The sequence below is a fragment of the Chenopodium album genome, chromosome 9 (assembly GCF_948465745.1).
Source record: "Chenopodium album chromosome 9, dcCheAlbu1.1, whole genome shotgun sequence".
NCBI lineage: Eukaryota > Viridiplantae > Streptophyta > Magnoliopsida > Caryophyllales > Amaranthaceae > Chenopodium > Chenopodium album.
The window spans coordinates 4741734-4768942 of NC_137842.1; the positions used below are offsets into that span (position 1 = coordinate 4741734).

Here is a 27209-nt window from a genome sequence, read left to right on the forward strand (position 1 = left end):
ACTAATAATAGTTACGATAAAATTAGTGCACAAATAAATGTACCAAATTCGATTATGTCAATTGTAATAGAGAAAATTGTGAAAAAGGACCTTTTAAGTGGTCGACTTTTTAAAAAAGGACCTTTTAAGTTGTATTTTGTTTGTAAGGGGTACTTAATTGGGTGAACTTGCATGGTGGTCAACGTCGGAGCTTCGGGGTTGACTGTCACGTATTAGTCACGTGTCTTTTTAGAGCAAAAATAATTTTTTTTCCCAAATTTCTCTCATTTCTCGACCTAACCCTTTCATATAGTATTCTCACGGAGGTTGGGAAATAGGGGAAATTTGGGGATTTTTTTTTTTTAAAAAAGTCACGTGACTAACATGTAATAGTCAACGCCAAGTTCCGGTGTTGACCACCTCACAAGCTCACCCAAATACCCCATACAAACAAAATACAACTTAAAATGTCCTTTTTCACAAGTTTTCACTTAAAAAGTCCTTTTTCAAAAAGTCGACCATTTAAAAGGTCTTTTTTCACAATTTTTTCATTGTAATAAAAATAGGGGATCGGAGTATATTCATAGCTTCAATGGAGGAGGAATGAAAGCAGAAGCTAGAACTTCAATGGAGATATTCATAGCTTCAATGGAGGAGGAAGCAGATTCTGCGAAGTAATCAAAGCTTGAAAAATAGTTTCAATGGAAGATGACGATAACCTTTTCCGTTTTGGGTTAACCATACCCTAATTTCTCTATTTTTTTTCTTAGGGTTTTTGTTTAATTCGGAAATTCAGTGGTAAAGATGGTGGTTTATGTGCTGCTAGCTCTAATGGAGGAGGAAAGCCTTAGTAGATGGAGGAGGAAACTAGTTACAGTGTGATTTTGGAATTTCAATGATGGAGGTAGACAACGAAGATGAAGGAATACAACAAAAAAAACGTTTCGAAAAATAAGTATAGCAAAAAAAATATAAAATATTAAAGTTTTTGATGTTATTTACCATTGTGCCATCGAAAAGAAACTAGGCAGCCCCACATCTATTAACTATTACTAAAACAGAAGTTGCTGACGTTACCATTGCTCACGTGTCGATTTCCCAGCAATAAAAATTTTTCCGCCTAAATGCAATGATGATGTCATTTTTTATGGTAGAGTTATCATATTTAACATTTTTGAAATTCAAATATTGGAAGGTTCTACATTACAATTAAAACCTATCAATTTATCTTAGGAAATTGAAACAATTTTAAATAGCACACTAATAAATAACCTCCTACATTGAACTATGAATTAAACAACGTTGAACAGATACTATATCATAATTTTGATGAAAATTAAAAATTACAAAATATGTATTTCTTATTTATATTCATGTATAATAGCGATTTATTTTTAAAATGTACAAATTAAAAATAGGTTTTATATAAACCGTGCATCCACGGGTTCTAACCTAGTAGAATAATAAACTAACCACAACATGAGAAACATATAGGAAGATCTATCCTAGATAAATACTTCCCTTAACACTAAAATAAAAAATAAAAAATTGTGGTTTTAGATAGCAAGAGAAACAAAATCCATGAACTCTTGGTCAGATTCAAGAAGAGCCATTTGTTGAGGTAATAGACAAATCTCAAAATCAACACTTCCACCACCTTCACATCCAGGGTAAGTATTCACTTTCCCTACAAATTTATTCCCATTACCACTTCGAACTGCGACGGGTCTCCCTAGACCCTTAAACTCGTTACAATATATTTCAAATCTCGGCGAGCTTCCAAACCTTACACTTCTCAAATCTGAAAATGTACTTAGATCAATAAAATACGGAGCCTCAGCCCAATGGTCGTCCGAAACAACAGCCCCATCGCTGGTGTATTTTCTTATACTCTCATTCAACAATGATGCTGCCAACCCCAAACTTTGGCTAAGTAGGTCACCGGCTGTTGTACTAGTCATGATGTTACTTAGCGCGTTCCCAAAATAATCATCAGGCAGTGGCGGATCTAGCCTTTTCCTAACATTTACTGCTAGGTGACAATTAGTCACCTCATTTGGTGCTAGTTCATAAGCTCGAACAATTGCACGCCAAATAAGCGCGGCTAATGCTTGAAAAGAAGAGATTATAACATCGTTGTTAACATTATCTTTGTTGGCCTTCGCTTTTAGTCTCTTCATTGACTCGGATGTGAAATGAAACATTCTCTCCATCAACTCGGATGGAGGTTTGTAACGAACTACAAATCGTCGAGTTCGTTATTGTTTATAGATAGCAAAAGAGGTGAATCTTTGCCTATTAGTAACGGTGGGCGTGAGGTAGAAATCGGCCTTGAATTCGCGTTGTGTATCTCGGACCACACCTTCCAAAAATGCCAAAATGAGGTTCCATCAACAATTGCATGATTCACGGAGCAGCCTATGAATACACCGTCTACCAACTCGGTAATTTGGATCGATAACGATGGTCTAGACCATCCATCTAAGTTAACCACGGTACATTCGTCGTGGTTGAATAACGAATGTACAACCTTAGGGATGTAGGTAGGTGAGAGTATATCGGACACGGTCATATCGAGGGTAGCATGGAGGAATTGAGCTCCAGGACCCTTGTTACAGTCGACGAAGACCACACATTTTTGTTGGTCTTCGTCGATTCGTGTGGCGAGCTGACCGGCTAAGGGATAGAAATGGACAAGGATGAGAGCAAGAGAGTCCTTAAGACTCTCTAAAAGGTTATCAAATGAGAAAGACTCATTATCTTTTGGTGAAGGTTTAGTGAATAAAAGACCTTTTTGATTGTAATGAATAGAAAGCAATCTTAAATCCCATGAAGTTAAGAAATATGGTTTGTTGAAATTTTCTTCCAACTTTGGTTTGATGTAGCATTCATTGATGCGCTTGACGGTGGGTAATTCCATTTTTGGTTAGAAGGAAAATAAAGTTTTAAAATTGATTTCAATTTGTTATGAATTGAATGGAAAAGAGCATAATTAAACTGATTAAGAACTAGTAGTTCATATAAGAGCCTTGAACTATTCAAAAAAAAAAATAATAATAAAAAAATATAAGAGCCTTGAATTATTGAGTTCAATAATTGATATGTATTAAATGCAAATTGTTACTCTAATCTCCTATATATATCACGTGGAATTAAAGAACATCCACGTTTCCACTCACTTTCTTTTTAAATTTTTGGTAATGATACATGTTCAAAGATAATTAATTACTATATACAAGGAAAATTCTTTGAGATGATGGTTCACCCAAACTTGTTCATTTCTGGAAGGCATTAGCCTAGCAAGGTGATATGAGAGACGGCTTTCCTTCGAACATGAGACCACAACACATATTCGAGGCCTTTACAAACAAAGAAAACATAATCTAACATAGAGTATAAATTAGTGAAATAGGTAGGGCATTTCGAGAGGCGATTGAAGATAGATTGATCGAGTATTGGATTCCATTAGACCCTCTTACAGGCATAGGTCGAGCAAGGTGAACCCAAATCATTAGTTTGAGATATTTAATAACACTAAGGGTCTAATGCACGTGATGCACGACGCGATATAGCTAGCCCTTCGAGAAGAGTAATTGTAGTTGTCAGCCTGTCACTAATTCTGTATGACTACGTTTATCAGTATATGGTATTTTGTTGTAATTATTTGGAAAAATGGATTTTCGTTCATGTTTATGGTTTACACATTACTCAAAGCACATAAAAATTTGAAAAAAAATGTCTAAGTTTTAAAAGCTATGAAAAATACTCTAACTAAGATACTACAAAACTAAAAGTATTATAATGTAATATCTAAATAATTCAATAATGTAAATATTATTTATTAGTAAATTGGTAAACAGATATTTTGAGGGATATAGTTATCTTCACACTATTTATAAGAACATTCTCCTGCTTTTTAGGGGGGAAAACGTAGTAAATTGGTTTAGGGAGATCCATCGCAACTATCGATAGTTCAAGTTTTTTTTTTAATTTTTATTTTTAAATAAAAATCAGAATTAATTCATATGACGAAAACTATTGGGTGCCAGTTTATGCGGCTACCGCTCAACTCTCCTCCTTTCTCTTTCTCTCTCCTTTTTCTCTTCCCTTCTCTTTCCCCTTCCTCTGCTCCTCCTTTTTCCATATCAAAATTATAACCTAAATCAGAATCACATCAATTATATTACATAAAACAATCATAAATTCATCAAAATTGATAATTTGCTCTATTTGAAAAGAGCTCGAAATCGTTTTCGGGTTTGTCGGAACCTGGTTCGAGGATCAACCCTTTCTGATCAGTAAGTTCCCTAAATGCTGAAACCCCAAATTAAATCTGATAGTAATAATTTTGTTGGTGTTAGGAATATAGGAAAATATATTATTGTGATATATTTTCCATATAGATCTTATGATATTATATTTAAGATAATAATATATGTTAGTGATATTCTAAGATAGATTTATGGTAGTTTATATGATAGAGTTTTATATTGTATAGGTTATCTTTTGTAGGCTATAAATATTATCCAAGATCATCAATACAATTCAACTCATTCTCTCATAAATAATTTATCATGGTATCAAGAACATGTTAAATCTTGGGACCGTTCACACAAATACTCCCCACCGGTGGGTTAGAATATTAAACCCACCGGTGGGATTAATAAATTTGCTTCCGCTATGCAATAGTATTGCTCTTTGAAATTTCTATTTTTTGATTTAATCTTTTTTTTTTATGGAATAACCATGTGATACGTGGGTTATTATTGGTGTATGTGATCAATATGAATGATCATATGTGATTTGGTTAGGTTGCAGTGTTTGAGTGTGCTTCCTCCATTATTGCATCTCCATGGAGATGAAGAAAAGCCACGTTTGACGTATTTTTTATTACATATAAAAAAGTTTTGCAGAAGACCACATACACCAGTGAAGGGCCTAACAAAAAAGAATATTACAGACACCAGCGAAGGGCCGTGGAAGAAAAAGATTACGGACACCAGCAAAGGGCCGTGGCAAAGAAGACCACGGACACTAGCAAAGGGCCGTGACAAAAGTCCACGGACACCAGCAAAGGGTCGTGACAGAAGACCCTGGACACCAACAAAGGGCCGTGGCAGAAGACCATGGACACCAGCAAAGGGTCGTGGTAGCAAATGTTTGTTTTTTTTTTAAAATAAAATAAAATTGAAAGCGACAACAGAGTAGCTAGTGCAACTCGATCGACTTCAACAAAGTGCAAATTTCCAACCGTAACGTTTGTGTTACTGCCGTTACGATTGCGGGAGGGTGTTAGGAATATAGGAAAATATATTATTGTGATATATTTTCCATATAGATCTTATGATATTATATTTAAGATAATAATATATCTTAGTGATATTCAAAGATAGATTTATGGAAGTTTATATGATAGAGTTTTATATTGTGTAGGTTATCTTTTGTAGGCTATAAATATTAGCCAAGATCATCAATACAATTCAACTCATTCTCTCATAAATAATTTATCAGTTGGTCAGTTTCAAAATGTGGGTTTTGTTTTCGGGGTTTCGAATACAAATGATAGTAATAGTAATAAATTTAATTTTGATAGTAATGTAGCAGCAACATCTGTTTTTGGGTTATAGATAGTAATTTGCAAAGAAAAAATTTAGCTTTAATGAGAATAAGGCAAATACAGATAATCATAGCTCATATGGTGTTTCATTTAGCTTTGGTGCCGGTGCCAAGGATGAAATTGGTGTTAATAATGTAAAAAAAGGGTAAAATTGGGGCAAAACTATTGAATGAGTTGTCGAAATTGAGGGGGTGTTTGGTATGGATTTTTTATAGGTGTCGGAATCAAGAAACCATTTCCGTTACAATATGTTTGGTTATTAATAAAGTAACAAAACCCGTTTTTTAGTGGTAACCCATTCCATCACTTTGTTTCCAGTGAAAAAACTGGAGAAACAAATCACGTTACATACTCTCCTCTAACCCCAAAAACACAACTTTACCCTTTTTCTCTCTCCTCTCATTCCGTAATTCTCCAGAAAATTCTCAGCTTTGATCGATCCAATCTTCAGATTTCGCTCAAGATGATCAGTTTTCCTACATCGAATTTCCAGTAATCACCAATCCTAACCATTGCATCATAGGTTTGTTATCTATCAAATTTTTGTCAAAGAAACCCTAGATTTTGAATTTGTGTTAAATTTTGTGTAGAATTTTGATTTGAATTTGTATATTTTCATGATTATTTGTATTATGATGATTTCAATTTGATTTATGCTTTCGATCTATATGTTGATTGCTATTTTCAATTTTTTGTTGATTGTTATTTTCGATCCATGGTGTTGGTGAATTTTGGTTTGAGTTTACTATTATTTTCGATCTACACTACTTCTTTTTAGAAATTAGGGTTTTCCTAGGGCCAAATTTAGTTAATTAGTTAGGGTTGAGCAGTAAACCTAAACCACCATACTCAACTCCATACCAACTACCATCATCATCATCATTAGAATGTTAATTATGAGGTTTCTGATGATTATTATGAGCTAGAATTTGGACTTGGACTTTGTCTTGGCTTGAAGAATTTCTTATGTTAAGAATTTTGCTGCTGTTAACAGTCACAATGCTTCTTTTGGTAATAAGCATATTCTTGTGTTTTATTTGCTGGTTGTTTTGTGTTTTTCCTCCAATTTTTTTCCCATGATTTTGGTGGGGTGATTGTATAGTTGGAGATTGTTTTTGGATTTGAAGTGCCTTAGGAAGGTGTTGATTTAGAATTTTGATTTGGATTGGTTTGACGGGGAGGCAGATATGGATGTAGGAAGGAGGAGAGGTTGAGTCGGGTGCGCCGCATTTGAAGCATTGTGTGGTTGGGAGGGAGGTTGCTGAGTTTGTAGTGGTTGTGGAGGTGGTGGTGGTGGTTCCATGGTGAGGGGGTGGTTCCATGGTGGTTGGAGGAGAGAAATTAAGCATGGTCTATGTAATAGAACCTCGAACCTGCTAGTGTTGGTAGTGAAATCGTTATAAGCACCTTTTGCCTAAGCTGTGTGCCTTTAGTAACTTCTGCCCACCCACATACTACTCTGTAAGAAGGATTAGTTTTATAAAAGATTGAACTATTTGCAAGCATTTAGACCCTTGATCTTGATCTATATTTCTTTTGTCTGATCTTTTGTCTTTGTGTTTGAGCAAGTCATAGGATAAATTTGCTTTCTTAGAACATAAAATTTATCTAGACCCCTTCCACCAAACACAATCTTGGAATTTACTTGGACATACTATAGTTCCCGCTCCAACATGCCAAAAGTCAAGCAAATTGATATTGCAGTATTCTGCTTCATTATTTGCTTAAGTGAATTCGTAACGTATTCCACTTGTTCTTAAATGTATTGTTTCAGCTTGGTTTACTCATATATACGCAAAAGACAAAGCTACCGAAGATGCAAGTTAATCGTTCGTTGATGCTATAGAAGATATAGGATCTAGATATTGATAAGAAACCATTGAATGTCGAGAGTGATGAAAAAGATGATGTGAATTCTACTCATTCTTCTGCAACTGATTCTACTACTCTATCCGAAAAACGCTCTATAAGGCGAAGGAGGCTAAGGTAAAAGGAAAGTATAAGAGGGCTGAAGAGCTTGTGTATGAATGATGATGATTATTTGATTGCCTACCTCCTTGCATGATGTATCCGACTCTTTTGGGAAAATATTTGTATATGTCAATGTTAACTTTAAATGCTTTTTTTTTTTTTTTTTTTTTTTTTTTTTTTTTTTTTTTGGAAACAAGAATTTCAATTCTTTTATAATCAATAATTTATGTGACTTTAATTTTCTTATATATAGCATATGACATTTTATGGTAATCATTGTTGCTCTACAGGTACTGTATAATGTGTAGCAAAAATTAGCAAAGACAACAAAAAAAGAAAGGAAAACAATTTCTTTCTAAGTTATCTATGCCAAACAAGAGGAAACGGATTGGTTATAATCGTTTACGTTTCCTTAGTGATACCAAACAACTAGTAAGGGTAACACTAAATAATACCCTTTCCCCCTCTAATTTGTTTCCATTCCATTACCTTTATTAATTTGATACCAAACGCCCCCTGAGAAGGAAAGATGTGATACTGATGACAATTTCTGGGTGTTGCTGTTGTTGGAGTTCAGTGATGGGGGTGGCGTGAGGAGCTATCGGGAGAAAGAAAGGAAGAGAGGAAGAGGAAGAAGGGGAAAGAGGATAGAGAAAGAAATAATTGTAATTGTACATACTTTGTAAATAAGCCAATAAAAGTAACATATTAGCCAATTAATGTGTGATATTACACTACTACAAAATACCCCTATTGAGTTGTCTGTAAATGACCTTACGAGTCGCTTTAAAGGCGACTCCACAACCACCGACACAATAGCTTCCAAATTTAGGAGTCGCCTCTGATAGCTTTTATATAAGTCCCCTATTAGTTGTTAGGCGACTCTATTTGTTAAGCTATTGTGTCGTTTGTGTTGAAAGAGGCGACTCCATAGGTTAATCTATTGTGTCGCTTGTGTTGAAAGAGGCGACACGTAAAAAATCAACATTTTTTTCCAACTATTTTTATTAGCTCATATAATGTCAGTGTTTATGACACTCAGCATGCTTGATCTCTGGTTCTTTGCCTGGAAGGTTGAAGTGCTTGCCATTATGCCAAAGTTAATTTTCATATATATATATATATATATATATATATATATATATATATATATACATGATATTGTATCTATTTTAAATACATTCTTAGAATTAACCTGTCGAGTCGCATCTTACATATTAGGAGACTTATTAGGTAGTGGTCATATAATAAAGCATCTAACAAGTCGGACTTTTAGAGTCACCTATATATAAGGCGCGACTTGTAAACATATTGAGTCGCCTCATACTTATTATGCGACTTATTATGTTGGGGTTAAAATCAACAAAGAACCTAATTAATGAGTTGCCTAATATACATGAGGTGACTTGATAGGTTTACTGCCACGCCATATATGCATGTGACTCTATAACCTGACTTATTTGGTGGCATAAATTAGATTTTTAAAGTCACCTGTATATAAGGTGTGACTCATTAACCTATCGAGTCGCCTTATACATATCAGGCGACTCATTAGGTGAGAGTCATAGATAACAAAATTCACCTATTGAATCGCCTAATTTGTATAAGGAGACTCGACATGTTTTCGAGTCGCACCATATCAGCCAACAAATGAAACATATCAGCCAACACATGAAACATATCAGCAAACGAATAAAATATATCATCCAAACCTCAGGCACCAAACAATTTGTGCGTCCGTCCGCACGCAATACCTTCTTTTCAAATGAACATCTATCGATATTAATACATCAATACAATTTGATGCTACTTGCACTTGTAGCCCCCTGAATACCAAAAAGAAAAACAAATTGATGCTACTTAGACGAAAAATTATTGTTAATATTGTCTACTCCAATCTTACAGGAGTGATCAAGGGCTTGTTCGAAAAGAAGGCTTTCAAATTTGCCATAACAATGTCTTCGACAGCCTTAAAGGATTGTGGATTAAAGGCAGCTCGATGAGGAGATAAAACTACATTCTCTAAACCAAATAACTCTTTCGAAATATTAGGCTCATACTCGAACACATCAAGACCAGCTCCTCCAATTTCGACTTCCACCAAAGATTGCACCAATTCTTTTTCGTTGATTAGAGCACCTCGGCCAACATTAATGACATATCCATCCTTTCCTAAAGCATTCAATACCTTCTTGTCGATTATATGGTGAGTTTGCTCGGTCAACTAGCAACAAAGGATGAGAATGTCACTGTCGAGGGCCAAGTCATAGACATTGGCATAGTAGGGAAACAAAACAGAGGATTTCTTCTCCCTAGAGTTGTATGCAATGGTACAACCAAATGACATAAGTCGATTTGCAACCAATATACCTATGCTTCCAAGGCCAACTATGCCTATTCGCTTTCCACGCATCTGCCATTTACATTAACATACTTAATTTTAGTACGAACTACGAAGTATAAAAGTAGATGCAGAGCAATATTCATAAACGATAATTTATAGTACAGTTAGAAAAATAAAAAGGTAATAATCTTCTAAAATTTGTAAGATAACAAGTAATTTGTATAGAGTAGTTGTAAAAGGGTACCTCTCTCTCTCTCTCTCTAGGCCAAGGTTTAATTTATTTGGCCATTAGGTCGGAAATAATAGTCTAATTTCTACAAAATTAAACTATTTTCGACCCATGCATTTCTCCTTGTTTTGGTTTAAATTTTCATTGTTGGTTTCAAAAATCCCCATGGGTATTGTAAATTTGCTAGTCTCCCTATGGTGGATTGGTGGAGCTGTTGGTGTAGTTGTTGATAGTTGGTGTAGTGGTTCGTTCCTTTTAGGTAATTATTGTGAGTTAGGGTTAATTTAGAAGGAAAAAAAAAAATCTATCAGCTTTGCCATATAATTGTTTTGTTAGTAAATGTTAGATTTCGGGAAAACTCCTCTCCGATCGAGTGAAATTATTTTTACTGAACTGAAATTAGTTTTGTTATACTTAAATTATTTTTATCGAACTGATATTAATTTTACTGAACTTAAATTATTTTTGTTGAACTTAAATTATTTTTACAGATTTTTGGTTATATTTCTTCTTTACGGTTACTGATTTTTAATGAACTAAAATTATTTTTACTGAACTGAACTTATTTTTATTGAACTGCACTTATTTTTGCTGAATTAAAATTATTTTTATAGAAATAAAATTATTTTTACTGAGTATTATTTTTTTTATGGTGAAGTGTACTGAGTCTTGCTCTTATACAATTGTAGATATTTAACCGATAAAATGTGCTTTGAGATGTTTAATTTCATTCTTGTTGCAATATTAATTTTGATAGAAAAATTGTAGACCTTAGTTACTTCTATAATTATTATTAATGAAACAACAATCTAGATTCAAGATACTTTCTTCATAATTTGAAGGTTAAAATTTCAAAACAATGGCGAATTTGCGATTGTGAATATTTTATATTATTATAAAAGTTTGAAGTCAATTCAATTAGATCGATGGACAAGATTGGTATTTAAAAATAAAAGGTTAAGATTGAAAATAAGTACAAGTACAATGGCCACAATTTCTCTGTAGCTATATATTGAAAAGTCTTCCGACTTAATCAATCCTCGTATGTGAGCGTTTTGTTTAATGATAATTAAGAGAGTTGCTCTACTTTAATTTGCTTCGCTACGGAGTATCTTTTACCAAATTTGTTCAAGCTAATTTGTGAAAATAAAAAATGCTCAAGCTAGAATATAATAAATGCATAATCCATATAACATTAGTATTTAGTAGTCCTTTTATACTCTGTATTTACCAAACATTTTAACACAAACTATTAATTAAAATAGTTAAACCAATCAATTCAATCAGCTAGTTAAAAAAAATTAGATAAATAATAGTCAACCTCTCGTTGTCAAATAGTGCCATCATTAGATGTTATTCTTCTAAAATTAGAAGTAATAAAAGTTAAACAAATTACTAAAAATAGTAAGCATCAGATCATGAAAATCATAAGAATGAAAGCTAAGAAAAGGGAAGACCACTCACACTAGAGCCAAGAGGGAATTCCCCTGGTTGAGGCCAAGACCCGACCCGAACAAATCGATCCGCAGCCGAAAACTTACGGACCACATCAAGGAGAATTCCAACAGTATAATCTGCGACATCGTCGGAAAATACGTTACCAACGTTAGCAACACGGATCCCTTGACGGCGGCATTCAGAAAGATCGATATGGTTGTAGCCTGCGCAAGCAACCACCACAAGCTCCAAAGAGGGAAGACAATCTAAGGTGTCTTTTCTTAGTGGAGAGGCCCATACACAGACCAGAGCACGTGCGCCACTACCGTCGGATTTTAAGTAAGATTGGACAGCGGAGGAGTCAGCGCCCACAGTGGCAACGGGATCAAGGAGAGTGAAATGGGTGGCGAGGCAGTGGTGAAAGAAGCATGTGAAGGAGGGTAAACGGTGGATAATAAGGAGGGGTTTTTCCTTGACTTCTTCAATACAAGAGTTTACGTTGTCTGCCATTTATTCGCTTTCTATGATTGTTATATTTTGTTTGTAAATCAATTTCAATTATAAATGGAGGCCGGAACAATATATTTGTTGAAATATTTGCCAGGAAACTTTTCAAAAACGTTCTTATACCACATAATAGGATTTACATGTAGATAAATAAAAAAAAAGTTAAAAAAGTTATGTGAAGATTTAGGTCCTGTTCACTTTACCTTTGCTAAACTCAAATTTTTTTACTAAATTTAAATATTTTTTGCTAAATTAAAACTATTTTTACTAAGCTAATAAAATAATTTTTTACCGATTCTTTGTTATATTTTTTCATTCAACTTACTGATTTTTGTTGAATAGAAAGTATTTTTTACTAAACTCAACTTTTTTTTTACTAATCATATCATTTTTACTAAATATATTTTTTTATAGAATAAATTGGATCTCAATACCATTGTCAAAAAAAAAAAAAAAAAAAAAAAAATTGGATCTCAATAGACTAGTCTCAACTCTCAATATATCCCTTTACCCTTGTTTTTATAAAAATTTTACAATAGTCGTTTGAAATATAACTAGCATAATGTTTTAATGATTATATAGTTCATACTTCATATATTTTTTTTCCAAGTAACTAATTATATTACTTTATTTTTGATACAAAAATAGTATTATCATGATTATTTTGATTTATCAAATTTTTTGTTTTATTTACGTAATTTTTATCTTTATTATATAGTTTCTCGAAAAATAATAATTTTATGTTGGATTAAAATTTTCAAAAATTATAATTATATTGTAGAAATTACAAGACTAATTTACAATATTCTCAATTTGCAAACTATACTTTAAGATATTTTTTCGATTAACTGATTAGAAAAAAATATAGTCATGTAAAATCTTATTAAAATCGTCTATAAATTTTAAGTTTATCAATTTTTGTTATACTCTGTGTATATACATATTATTACTCCCTCCGTCCCATAATTAAGTGCTTATTTCTCAAAAAATACGGTAATTAATGAGAATGGTGGAAGTAGGGGAATATTCTATTGAAAAGATCAAAGTAGATAATATTGTATGAAAATAATAAAAAGTAGAGAATATTGTATGAAAATAATAAAAATTATAATATGCTATTTTTAGAAACACGCATAACATTTTAGAACGCGTAACAGAAAACCGGCACTAAATTATGGATAGAGAGAGTAAATATTATATAGTATCACCAATTGAATTTTAAGTTGACTACCATATAATCATCCCTTAAATAGTAAGCACCAAGCAGAGAATGAAAATCATAATAACTTATAAGAATGAAAGCTAAGAAAAAGTACTTATAAAAAAAAAGTAAAAATCTCTACCAACTGGCGTGTTCGGCGTTAGCTTTTGAGTAGCTTTTAGGTAGCTTTTAGTGGTTTGACTTGGTCAAACCACTACTCAACAAAAAATGTGAGTGTTTGGCAAAGTAGTGGTTAGGGTAGCTTTTAGTGGTGGAGGTAGCTTTTGTGAAAAGTTAGAAATATTAGCTTTTGAAATTAGAGGTAGCTTTTCAAGTAGCTGTTGAAAATTTAATCTATAGTTTTAAAAATAAAATATTGATTTTTATATGTAACAACTAGTCAACCACTACTTTACCGAATACTCATATCTAAATTATTTATCTTCACAGCTAACAGCTTGTTGACAGCTAACAGCTACCTCCACAGCTACAGCTACCTTCACAGCTATATTTTGCCGAACTAAAATAAAGTATATTCGCTGGTGTATAACTAATTAAAAATCATGTCAACTAATTAAAAGTAAAAAATTGGATGGACCACAATATATGGGCGTGTTCGGCAAAATATAGCTGTAAAGGTAGCTGTAGCTGTGGAGGTAGTTGTTAGCTGTGTAGGTAGCTGTTAGCTGTCAACAAGCTGTTAGCTGTGAAGATAAATAATTTAGATATGAGTGTTCGGTAAAGTAGTGGTTGACTAGCTGTTAAATATAAAAATCAATTTTTTATTTTTAAAACTATAGATTAAATTTTCAACAGCTACTTGAAAAGCTACCTCTAATTTCAAAAGCTAATGTTTCTAACTTTTCACAAAAGCTACCTCCACCACTAAAAGCTACCCTAACCACTACTTTGCCAAACACTCACATTTTTTGTTGAGTAGTGGTTTGACTTGGTCAAACCACTAAAAGCTACTCAAAAGCTAACGCCGAACACGCCCATAACCATCCCCTAAATAGTAGTCGCAGGTGTATATATAGGTGTATGTAATTGTGTTGTAACTTGTATGCCGAACAATTAGCAATTTACCAGTGTCAAGATAGTTCGGTTTGAAATAGGTCGATTCGAGACAGGTTTATTATTTGGTTGATGGGTCGATTCAGTTAGGTCCGGTTCAGTTTCAGCTTATTTTTATATGGATTTCATTCGGTTTGGGTCGTAAATGATTCAAATAATTAACGGTTCAAGTTATAATCGGGTTGGTTTGAAACGGTTCGGTTTGGGAGCAGGTTGAAGCGGATTATTTGGGTTCTTATCAGTTAAGATCATAAACGGTTCGGATAATAAATGGTTCATGTTTTAATTGGGTTGGTTTGAAATGGATCGGTTTTGGAATGGGTTTAATTTACCAGGGTTAATGTGGATTCAGATTCAAATCCCTTTGGGTCGAAAACAACTCGAATAGTAAACGGTTAGGCCATAATCGTGTTTGTTTGAAACGAGTTAGTTTGGAAGCGGATCCATGTGCGCATAATTAAATTTTATTTAAATTCCTTTGAACATTAAATTTTAAATGATGTGTTTTGAAAACCATATATGGTTCGATTTGCGGTTTGTAAGTGGATCCGTTTGTAAGTAATTTGGTTTAAACGGGTTGCGGTTTGATATGTATTCAGTTTAATTAACTATATAGTTTTTTACCTCGGTTTTCGGTTTTAAATACAGAGTAACCGGTTATTAATCATCAGTTGACAAACAATATAATTGACTAGCATATAATTTTGCATACATGATAAATCACGTGTAGGAGAGATCAGTAGGTTGTGAAATCCTTATCATTGATTTATTTTCTTTTACGCAATTAAGTAATTATAATTCAAGTATTAATAATATAGACAACTTTAATTAATTTTGGTATTGTATTATTTCACTAGCATAGTGTCGCATTGCACGGTTTATAAATCAAATCATTATTTTTTTGACAAAAGCATGAAATATTAAATCCTAAGATAATTCAATTAGTAATAAAGGGCTTATTTTCTCTAACAATTAATTAATTATTAAATTTTTGTCCAGTTGCAATAATGGTTGATACGTAAATAAATTAAAGAAAGATGTGATTTGAATAATATTTTATGTCATTTGCAATTATTTTCTAATCATTTTGCCCCACATAACTACGTAAGAGAAGTAGAGGAAAAACTAAATTTACTCGTCATACATTCCGCATATTACTATAGAAGAACAATGGAAGAAAAACTAAAATTTACTTGTCATACTATCTGTTCGGTATCTATACAATCTAAACCTATTTTACCCGTCGTATTCACTATCTACAAACACGATATTAACCTTATATCTTATTCACCGCCATATTTTACAGTTATCAAAGCTAAACATTGTGTCAAAAACTTTTACATAATATCCATATAACTAATCAACAACTGATGATTGAATATACAACACAAATATATAGAAATGGTTATTGATAAATTTTATATGATTAAAAAAATATTTATTAAAATAATAAGAATTAAAGACATATTTTATCAACTAACCAATCATGTATATAATGCATTTTTTTTTACGAACATGTATTCTTATACAGTAACTATGAATGTTATAAAACTCATAAAATTACATATTAAATTATTTAAAATTTGAATATGAGCATTACAAGAGTTAGAAAATATGAAAATTTAATTGTTATAGAATGAGAATATTTTTTCATACAAATTTCATTAGATATTATTTATGTTAAAACCAGAAACTATTTTATGTATGCATCATTTTTTGGCATAGTTTTGCTTACCGTATACTTGTCTTCCCTTAATTGTAGGAAATTAGGCCTACTTTATAGCTTACCATATGTAGCTTACAATATATATAATGCTTTTGATAGGCTTGTTAATATTTACCGAATTATCTTCTTTCATTATAAACATAATATTCTAGAGAGAATATGAATTACCATACATACATATGTTACTTTGATATTTTTTATACTAAGATTTTTTATTCTTATGTAGCTATTATTATTTATATATACTAACATATTTTATGATACTTTTCTTAATATACCGTGCATGTGTATATGTCTATTACTTTACTATAATAGACTTTACTATGGTAGTTTATATATTTATTTAGAATAAAATGTATAGATTTTTTTATACATATGGAAACATAAATGTATAATAATAAAATAAAAAAAAAATTAATAAAAGACAGCGAATCATAATAAGACATTTGTCAGTCTCACATTGAGGCGCTTGTCTTTTAGTATAGTATATAGATAGATAGATAGATTTGCCAGCCTAGCTAAGACAATCTTTTTATTTAGATGCGTCAATCATTTCAACAGCACAAGAAGGTAAGTATTATTACCAAATCGGATTTTATATCATAAGTGCGTAATCAATGTATTTCTGGGTTGATTTATTAATCTATGTTCTGTTTCTAGCCAAAAAAAAAAAATGCATTTCTTTGAGTATAACTGGCCAACAACTATAATAAGTAAAATAATGCAGTCATAAAGAATTAAAAATTAGTGTTGACCGTAGACTCGTAGAGAGACTCATAAAATCGGGTAATGATGTAAGATGAGATTCGATATCAAATATTGAGTACAACCCTTCAAGATTTAATTTTAGTTGGCAATATTGGCATTGATAATTAGTTGAAAATTTAAGTATTTGTTTAATTTAATTAGGTTATTTAAATGATTCAATTTGTAGAGTTGAGCATGAATGAATGATAATGTAGAGTTGTTGGGCATACAGTGGCGGACCCACCCTTGGTCCTGGTGGGTCACGTGACCTAGCAGCAAAAAAAAAAAAAAAAAAAAAAAAAAAAAAAAAAAATTAAAATTTAAAAAAAAAACACGGACAATACTGGAAGGGGAAAAGAAACAAAACAAAAACCAAAACAAAACAAACGCACTCTCAAATCTCTATCTCTCTCTTCGCTTTTCGTGACTCACTCGCCATCGCACGTCCGCACAGGCGTACAGCCACTCGCCACTCGCCGCCGCACCGGCGCACCGCCTCGCCGGCCGTTGCTCTTCAACTCTTCAACTCGGTGCTCTTCAACTCTTCTTGCTGCCACTCTGCCAGGTAAGTAGTAAGTTTGTTTTTAAGTTTTTAAATTTGTAAATTATACCCAAATTGTTGAATTGTTGGGTTGAGTACTTGAATTTGTGATTAATTGAGTTGATTATGTAACTTAATCTCGTCAATTAGTGTGTGTTCTATTGTTTTTTGAAATTGTTGATAATTTATCAATTTAGGGAGTTAGGGTTTCTGATTTTTTAGGAATTGAATTGCTGATTTTTTTTTTAGGAATTGAAATTGTTTCCTATAAATTGATAATTTGATATTATAAATTGTTTCCTGTAAATTGATATTATAAATTGACAGTAAAATTGATTAATTGATGATTTCATATTAGAACTTAGGGTTTCTGGTTTTTTTTTTTTTTTTGGAATTGATTAGTTTAGATAATTGCATATGTGGATTGTAATTGAAGCATTTGTGGTTTTCTTAATCTAATTGTTAATGTAACTTAATTTTCAGAATGAAAAGGAAGTTTTTCTTAGTGTCATTGATCTTCAACTACAAGAATTGGAAAATAGATTCCCGGAGGTAAGTAAGGAACTACTTGTATGTATGTCTTACTTTAATCCCACTAATCGTTTTGCTTCATTTGACAAAAGTAAATTGATTCAACTTGCCAAATTTTATCCTAATGAATTTCCAAGTAATGAATTGAAATTTTTTGGTTATTCTCTTGATAATTTCATCATTGCTATGAGAAATGATGAGAGGTTTTGGAATTTGAAGAGTCTTAGTGAGCTTTCCGTGAAACTTGTTGAGACGGGAAAGCATGAAACCCATGAACGAGTGTACTTGCTTTTGAAGTTGGTTCTAACTCTACCCGTTGCAACGGCAAGTGTAGAAAGGGTATTTTTCAGGAATGACGCAAGTGAAAGATAAATTGCATAATAGCATGGGAGATCAAATGTTGAATGATTGCTTGGTTACTTATATAGAGCGAGATATGTTTTTGGTTGTAATATGGATATTTATTACTTTTGGAATGTATTTTTTTTTTTTAAATATTAGTTTTTTTTTTAATATTCTTGCATTAATTATTGATTAGTAGTCGGTGGTGACCTAGCACCCGAAAAATCCTGGATCCGCCACTGTGGGCATATACGCCATAGAATGAAGTGGCTTGGTTGCTACACAATACAAAAGCAATTGTAAATTCAATTATCAAAACACACACATCAATTATTATTTATTTATTTATTTTTAAATAAAACACACACATCATTTACATACCTTACATTGTACGATTATTTTATTTTTTTTATTTTTTTTATTTTTTATTTTTTATTATTAATTTTTAATAACATTGTACAGTTTATACATATGACTGAATATTTGAAATAAATTTAATAGATATAGGAAAATTAAGCTTAATAGAAGGCTAGAATTTAAAGGTTTAATTATTATGTCAAAGAAAGATACAGTTGAACTTCTTGTTATTTGTATGGTACTGGTAGCATTATAAAATTATAATTAAATTATGGATTTTTTAAAAACTAACACCACAAAAAAACCTAAAATTTGATTATAACACCAAAATAAAATAAAAACCTTTTAATATAATACCCAAAAAAAATCAAAAACTTAATTTCACCACCTTATAACGGATTTTTTTTATGGAATCCGTTAGTGAGGCGATAACTGACATGTGCCAAATGCCTGTTGATTTAAAAATTTATTAAAAAAATAATAAAAAGAAAAAACAACCCCAAAACAGAACCCAGCCAACTCCACCACCGACACCACCTTTCCCAGCTACAATGACAGCCTAACCCATGCATGTCGCCGGCACCTCCTGTCCACACCAAAATAGCCGAAACCAACCCTTATTGCTTTATCTCTCATCCCTGAGAACCACCCTAGCTCCGCCTAGCGTCACAAAAGCATAAAAACGGGGTTGTAGGGCTTTCGGGTAGATTTATTTGATGGAGTTGGGGTTGTTCGTCGTCATCATCTTCGACGCCATTGAGATCTATTGAAGTAGAAGATGAAGAAAAGAGGTTACTTATTATAATATGGTTTAATTTAACTATTGAAGGGTTGTTGATAGTATTGGTTACTTGAAATTATGTGAAATTTATAATATAGGTCACTTGAAAAGTTGAAATAATTAAGGGTTATTTTTGTTCAAAAAAAAAAGGGGGGGAGGGGGGGTTGGTTTACTTATAATATGGGTTACTTGGTTTTGTCTTATTTTCTGGATATTAGGTAATACTTATAATATGGTTTTCTTGAAATTAGGGGTTACTGCTTGAAATTAGGAGTTACTACTTGAATTTAGGGATTATTTATTGTAGACACCCATTTGTGTCTCCCCAAAACCAAACCCAGTGATGAGTACCTTTCACTTCGAATCATAATCGAATGAAACGAAAGTGTGGAAAGGTCTAGTGTTGCGGAAAGTTTTAATTTCTTTTCTCTTCTCTCTGTTTATTTTTTTAAAAAAAAAACTTTATTTTAAGAAAACAGCCAATCCAGTTTGGTTGGTCCATGATATGGGCCCAATAGTAGTGTAGTTGGATGGGGCTTGCAAAGACCTTTCCAACGATATATTATAAGCCCAATTCTGATGAATATTGAGGAAGTTATGGCCAATTTACTAAACTGGGCCCGGTTTGAACTTTATGTGCGGCCCAATGATCTAGGGGAGGGCCTAATATGATTTATCATTCCTAATGCAATTAGGAATGGTTTTAGTCTTCTAGAATCTTCTAGAAGGTTTTTTTCATTCCTAATTCAATTAGGATTGATAAGATGACTTTGTTGACTTTTCAGAGTTTTAATCAAAATCAAATAGTATTTTCGAAGAAATTATATTATTTTATCCTCCAGTACGGTAAACTTATCGGATTTTCGAAAACGCGTTAGAATCAAGACTGGCGTCCAACCCCAGGCCTTGGCGCCTGGAACCAGGCTTGGCGCCAGGCGCTAGCCACTGGTGCCTGGCGCCAGCTAGCCAGGCTTGGCGCCAACCTTGTTTCCTGAGCGTCAGACTCTGTTTTGTTAAATTATTTTTTTTGGCTGATTTTCTCTATAAATATCGTATCAAAAACTCCGTTTTCATTCACCAATTCTATTCATTCGCAAGCTTTCATCAAACAATCATTAATTCTTTAGCATTCTTTCTTACTTTGTTTTCATACAAAATTCCGCATTCACAAGATCTAGAAACACCTAGCCATATTCGAAGTTGCCTTCGCCCTAGACGTGAAAGGTTTAATTTCTGAGGGTTTGGTCCCAAATCCCTATTTCAATTATTATTTAATTTAATTGTTTGATTATTATTTTCCTTGAAGTTACTAACGTGTGTATTTTGTTATTAGAAAGAGGTACGAGGCATCAAAGTAAGTACTTTAATTGATTTATTGATTTATGATGTAGAAATCATGTTTACATTGATATTATGATATTCCTAGTATCATGTCTAGGTTAATTTTAATATTAAATATGATTGTTATGATGCTTCCTATATTCTTCCTAATATTTATTCATGTTAGTATCATGTTAGGGTTAAAGGTTTGATTTTTATTGCTTAGTGACATGCTAGGGTTTGTTATTAATCTTGTTAGTATCATGCCTAGGATCTTGCTATGTTTATTATGCTTTAATATTAACATGAACATGATAATTATTATAATTGTTATAATTTATGATGATTATGTGTATTATTATTATTATTATTTTGATGATGATTATTTTTATGTTGCTTGATGCTATTTCTTTATTGCTTGATCACACCTTTTATTGCATGTTTAAAGGGAATTTGTACTTCTAATCACGCTTAATAAGATAATTAATAATCTTGTTTAGGGTTAATATGATTATAATTCAAGTGATCGCCAATAATAGTTTATTTGTGCATTAATATTCAACCAACATAGATTAAACAGGTTTAGGGTTAATCCTATTGATTGTATGTTAGTCAGAAAGCGCACATGAATACGAGCAGAATAAAGTAGAGGCCATTTATTAGGGCAGGTTCAATCTCTTTTAGGTTGGATTTGTACCTTCATCCCCGAACCCTTATTTGGTTCATGACCTTATGGAGTTGACGATCTCTTGGATCGTTAAGGGGTGTAACCTTCACCTCGTGAACGGTTTACAAGTTCCTTAAAAACTTGTTGGCGACTCTTTTGCTCTATCTTCTTCCCTTTTGGACGCCACCGTACTTTAGTGTATGATCACAGTGGGGTTCAAGCTAGTGGGATTTTAAAGGCTTGAAATTATTCCCTACAGTTTTTGGCGACTCCACTGGGGAGGATTTCTATTTTAATTCCTGAATTTGTTTCGGCAATGATTTAGAATGAGTGGATGAGACTCGAAAAGTTCTAAGTATTTCATGTGCGTAATTTTGATTAACATTATTGTCATATGCATAAAAAGGTTCTCATTGGAAAGACCATCCGTAATGAGTAAAAAATATAGGATTTTACACGTAGGAAATTTGAGAAATGTCTTTCACAACTAGGACTGAAATAACACCGCGCGAAACTGGAAGATTTTATCGAGCACAGAAAGCTGCTGAGGCATGTGGGAAGTAGCGTCAGGGGCCAGAGCTTGGCGCCACACTTTTAGCCGTAGCGCCAGACGCCAGTATTGGCGCCAGGCGCTACAGTTAAAAGTTGGCGCCAGTCTCTGTTTGCTGGCGCCAATTTCCCCCAATACCGAGCCAGAAATATGCGTTCTAATTTCGACCAGTTTTTCGTATTGTTTGCTCGATCCTACTTCCTGATTGAATTTTTTCTCACTTTTCTGAAACCCATATGTGTTCTAAATATGGACATAACCCTCTGGGAATTCATGCTCCATTTACTTGATTGAACGCTCCGTGCAACAAAGGGTACATCCGAGAATGTTGAATTCACCAAACCATGGAAGCGAGTTTTTTTCTAAAACTCGCGGTGTCCCATCCAGTCGCGCCAACCCTTCACGGTTAGGCTTCCGCGCGGTGCATCCGGACAATTAACCATGGACCCTCTATTGACTAACCCATATCCCGAACTTTAGATAACTAGAGCCATGGTTAGGTAGCAAACTCATTGCATCATATTGTGCCTACTTGACTAATTGTGCATTATTTGTTGTGCATACTCTATGTGATTTTTCCTAATCATTTGTTTGACTTGTGTTAAGACTAAATAAACTGATTAATTACTAAAGGACTTTGTTTAATTAATTAATTAATTAATTTGAGCTAATAAATAAACATAAAATCGAGTCATAGTTCCTTTAAGTCAACCCGGATTTTTTATTCCCGTATACTGCACAAACGTCAACTTGTTTTGGTCATATCTGGAGTTCTATACAGAACTACGAGTCGTAAAACCTATGGATCTGTAGCCCCGAGGTTTTTCTTTAATTTGGCATTGGTTTTATCCCAATCAGAATCGCAGATCAAAAGTTATGACTAAAATACCACAGTCTGTCCAGTTTAATGCATATACGTGAAGTCTTAACTTAGTCTTTGCTTGAGTCTAGTCACATAGTCTAGCCACATGGTCATGACACGAGTCTTAATATGTCACCTACACTCACTAGTCTTAGCACACACTTTGAGTATACATCACCATGGCCATGTCTTAGGTTCATGCATGAGTCTGTCTCTTCCGTCATTTGAGTTGGGGGTACATTCTATTCCTAATTCTTCATATCCCTCCATCTAAATCTTCTTTCACATTCTATTCCAATTTTTATTCACTTCCTCCGTCCATTGTATGTTGAATAAAGTTTGAGTCAAATAATTAACAATGAATATCCCCAAATTCCTTTCCCACAGTACTTGGTCGAGGAGAGAATGGCGATTAATCAAGGACAACCGCTTTATTCAAGTTTCGCTTTTTGATAAACCGATTCGTCAAAAGAGGAAGGCTAAGAAGATAATGGCAACTCAAGAAGAAGTCAATGATCTTAAGAATCAATTGGCTACTGTGACTGAGACACTGAAACTTCTCGCACTTAGGGTCGATGACCCCGTGAAGCAACAACAGATGAACCTCATGCAAGAGAGTCTAAGCAAGCTATCTAGTGACTATAAATTTCAGGGCATGAGTTCGCAAGGGGTCTCGCTGGACAAAGAACTTCTTCCGCATAAGTTCAACGCCACTGACATCCCTAAATTCAAGGCAACAGATAACCCTTACTTCCATCTAAGAGCTTTTAAAACTGTAATGAGCATTAAGGGTATCTATAAGAAGGTTTTCCCCTCTCTGTTCCCACTATCTCTCGAAACCGTTTGTCAACAATGGTTCTTTTCTCTCGAGAAAGAAAAAACCTCTTCTTGGGAGTCGATAACAAACGCTTTCATAGATAGATATAAGTGCAACATCTAAGACGAGACAGACCACAGACAACTTGAGATGTTAAAACAAAAGGAAAACGAAGGGTTCACTTCTTTCTTCAATAAATGGAGGGAAACTTCTGCTAATATGGTCAAGGCTCCTACCGAAAAAGAATCTGTGAGGATGTTTATCAAGAATCTCCAAGGGAAGTATTCAAAGCACTTAAAGTACCAACACGACTTGAATACTTTCAAAGGTGTTTATAATATAGGCATTGACATTGAAGATGACCTTCTGAAAGATAATAGTGCGAGAGGAAAGAAGAGCGACCATCCTTCTTCTTCCTCTAGTGAGGTACATGCTACAAACACCTCTAAACCACGAATCCAAAGATCAAAAAGGGTGTTCACTCCACTTGGTATAAGTTATGAAACGACTTTCGAGAAGCTACATCACAAAGGACTAGTCATGCCCATAGGGCCCATCAAAGATCCGGTTCCAGAAGCCATGCCACCTAAGTGGGATCCTAATAAGCATTGTAAATATCATCAAGGAAAGGGTCACGACACTGAAGAGTGTTGGAAACTCAAAGAAGCTATTCAAGATCTGATCGATGACAATGAAACTTCCGAGATTCTAGCCATCAAAGATGACCAAGCATCCTTTGATCCATCACTTCTTATCACACCTGTAGGAGAGCCCGTGATCGAGACAGCTTATATGACCTCTCTCGATGAAGTGGCCATAATTGAGGAGGATGAAAGTCTTTTCTTAGATAATACCAAGGAAGACTCGTTAAGTCTAAAAGAGGAAATTCGAAAACTGCAAGATGTCATTGCCATGCTCTTGAATGTGGTAGAAGGATTAGCAAATTGGGTGATGGCCATCGAACAAAATTCTCGCCAAGAGTTTAATGAAGAACTCAATGCTCCTAAGGCACAGGAAAAACGGACCATTATAGAATACACACCAATAGGAATGACTTACAATGAAGCTTTTGACTGTCTTCACGATCAAGGTCTCATTCACTCCATTGGTCCCAGTCAAGACCCTCCATCTGAAAAACGTTCTCCTAATTGGGATCCAAATTCCTATTGTCGATACCATAAAGGTCGCGGTCACACTACTGAAAAGTGTCTCACCCTCAAGGATCGTGTTCAAGACTTCATTGATTCAAATCTCCTTCATGTTCCTCCGCGCGACAAGAAGGCCAAGATTAGTAACAATGGTAACAGTGGCTGTAAAGGGAAGAAGAACGACTATCCTTCTTCTTCCGAAAACACCTACTCTAGTAATAGTTTTGGTACTTTCGACCTTAGTGAGATCCTAGCCATGGGTAATCGAAAGCAACCGAAAAGGGAATTTACCCCTATTGGAACTAGCTACGATGATGCTTTCAATCGACTCCATGCCAAGGGAATCATTACTCCCATAGGACCTATTAAAGATCCCCCACTTAAGAAAAGATTGCCTAGTTGGAATCCAGACGAACACTGCAAGTACCACCAAGGTAGGGGTCATACTACTGAGAGCTGTTGGAAGCTAAAGGAGGCCATCCGGCATTTGATTGATAACAACAAGCTTCCCATATCTCCAGTTAACAAGAAGAGCGAGTAATGATAAGGAAAGAAACACAAGACAAGAGATGAGCTTCAACGACAAGATTTTATGACCTCTTTTTCTATTTCTTTTTCATTTTACCCCTTCCCCAATAAGTCTAGCATAGGCACCTTTTATTTTCTTCTAGATTAATTTTGTAGATTTTTTCCTTTTCCCCTTTTTAATAAAATGAGCATTTATTTTCTTGCATATGACCATTTCATTACATTGCATTCAAAAAAAAAAAAAAACCATGTCGAATTAAGCACAAGGTATACTAATGATTTGAGGCACCCCTTGTAGCCACATCATATCTCCTTTCGCCCTTCAATTATACAATCCTTTCTTCATAAACCACTTTGAGCCTCGTCTAACGATAGACTCTTCTTTTTTCAACCTACATCTACCTAACCTTGGGATGGGATGTCGTGCAACTTATGCAATTCTAAAGAAAGCTTGAGCAAATTCAAAAGAAAGCAATAGCAAAAAATAAGCAATAATAAAAAACGAAAACAAGTGTACAAAAGGGTAAGTGTTCCAATGTCTTTGATATGAAAGTATCTTCGATAAGAACATGTCTCAGATTGCGTCTCTTATCGAGTGCTTGGTACCGTGCCTGAGAAACATGAATGCCAAGTGAGTGATAGACCGCATGATCGGGATTTCCCACACTTATAAAAATAAAATAAATGCTAAAGCAAAAAGAGCTAAAAAAGAATAGAAATTCAAACATGAAAATACAAAGATTCAAAAGCGAGGTTGCACACCTTGGGGGCTTATCTAGGGTCTTGAGCCTTTATCCCTTTCTTCTTTAAACCTTTAGCCTAACCACGTTACAACCCTTAAAAAGACCTTTTTTGTGGTATACACACTTGTGCGAGGTTCGGCTAGAGCTACGTTCGGCCTGATTCCTAACGGATACGTAGGCAACCTCACATCGAGGTGCGGCCGTAATAAACATGCATTCATATTCACATTCATACACTTACACCATGATCATATCAAGGGATCTCCAATGCTCATCCCTATTCATTTAAAGCTAGACTTTGGGGCTTGATCCCTACATCATTAGCTTAACTAGCTTAAGAGTCACCACCATTTGACTCTTTTAATAAATAATATCTTTTCACACACTTAGCTCTTGTGGCCTAGCTTTAGTGTCACTATCACACACTGCACAGAGATATGACCAAATATACTTCCCTTAGGAACCCTTTGTCATGAAATCTTAATACAACGCTGAAGCATGCCTTGTCATATCAACATCACTCATCATTGCATCACGAAGCATGAAGTACTTAGCCTCCGTGCCTAAGTTACCCAAATGCTTTCATCATTGAGTCAACAGTTGAGATAGTATCAAATGACATTTGACTAAGCTCATTCAACATGTATCTTCAAAACTTCGCTTCTTTCTTTTTTGCATCTTTCTTTTTCGGGAGAAAGTCGGTACCCTCCACAAAAATGACGGAAAATTTTTATTTTTTTTTGCATTTTCGAGTCGCATAATCAACACAATGCACACACGGGTCATGAGTCTAAGATATGTGTCATTTCACTTTGAGTCGAGTCAACCTCGAGTCAGTCAATCAGCGAGTCAAGTTTATACCTTGAGTCGTGTCAAGTCGATGAGTCAAGCAACATTAAACCTTAGGTCAACCCTAAGATAATTAAAGAAATTGGCAAAGTTCTATAGTCAAAAATAAATACAGGTGCAGCAGAACAGGGAAGACCCTACTCCAGCGCCTTGCGCTAGAAATATTTCAGCAACGACAGAGCTCGAAGCCTCTCAGAAAGGTGATTTTGACTTCATACAGCAATTTCGGGTTCCTTGGTACGCCAGTTAGCCCCTATAAGCAATTTGAAATGATTAAGTAGTCAGTTTGATTACAATTGCAATAAGTGATCGACCTGATGAAAGATCGTCTCACTTAGCTT

General features: G+C 33.9%; 3 protein-coding genes and 1 pseudogene across 3 annotated transcripts; 1 reads left to right on the forward strand and 3 right to left on the reverse strand.

Moving 5' to 3' along the window:
- Window positions 1-1535: 1535 nt before the first annotated feature.
- LOC145557352 (putative acetyltransferase At3g50280) lies at window positions 1536-2159 on the reverse strand. The gene has a single exon (XM_081618538.1). The coding sequence runs from the start codon at window positions 2157-2159 to the stop codon at window positions 1536-1538; it is 624 nt and encodes a 207-aa protein (XP_081474664.1).
- Window positions 2160-2218: 59 nt separating this feature from the next.
- LOC145557353 (putative acetyltransferase At3g50280) lies at window positions 2219-2899 on the reverse strand. Its single transcript, XM_081618539.1, has one exon. The coding sequence runs from the start codon at window positions 2897-2899 to the stop codon at window positions 2219-2221; it is 681 nt and encodes a 226-aa protein (XP_081474665.1).
- A 6556-nt stretch (window positions 2900-9455) lies between these two features.
- Window positions 9456-12087, reverse strand: LOC145557354 (glyoxylate/hydroxypyruvate reductase HPR3 pseudogene; annotated as a pseudogene).
- A 4538-nt stretch (window positions 12088-16625) lies between these two features.
- On the forward strand, window positions 16626-18276 carry LOC145557355 (uncharacterized). Its single transcript, XM_081618541.1, has 2 exons — window positions 16626-16655; window positions 17857-18276. Exons 1-2 carry the CDS (start codon window positions 16626-16628, stop codon window positions 18274-18276), a joined length of 450 nt encoding a protein of 149 aa, XP_081474667.1.
- The last annotated feature ends 8933 nt before the right edge of the window (window positions 18277-27209 follow it).

Excerpts from the sequence above, each read along its gene's own strand:
- LOC145557352 (XM_081618538.1), bottom strand. The coding sequence starts at position 2,159 with ATGAAGAGACTAAAAGCGAAGGCCAACAAAGATAATGTTAACAACGAT.
- LOC145557353 (XM_081618539.1), bottom strand. The coding sequence starts at position 2,899 with ATGGAATTACCCACCGTCAAGCGCATCAATGAATGCTACATCAAACCA.
- LOC145557355 (XM_081618541.1), top strand. The coding sequence starts at position 16,626 with ATGCGTCAATCATTTCAACAGCACAAGAAG. Across the intron at positions 16,656-17,856 it reads CATTTCAACAGCACAAGAAG|AATGAAAAGGAAGTTTTTCT; the intron begins GTAAGTATTATT and ends CTTAATTTTCAG.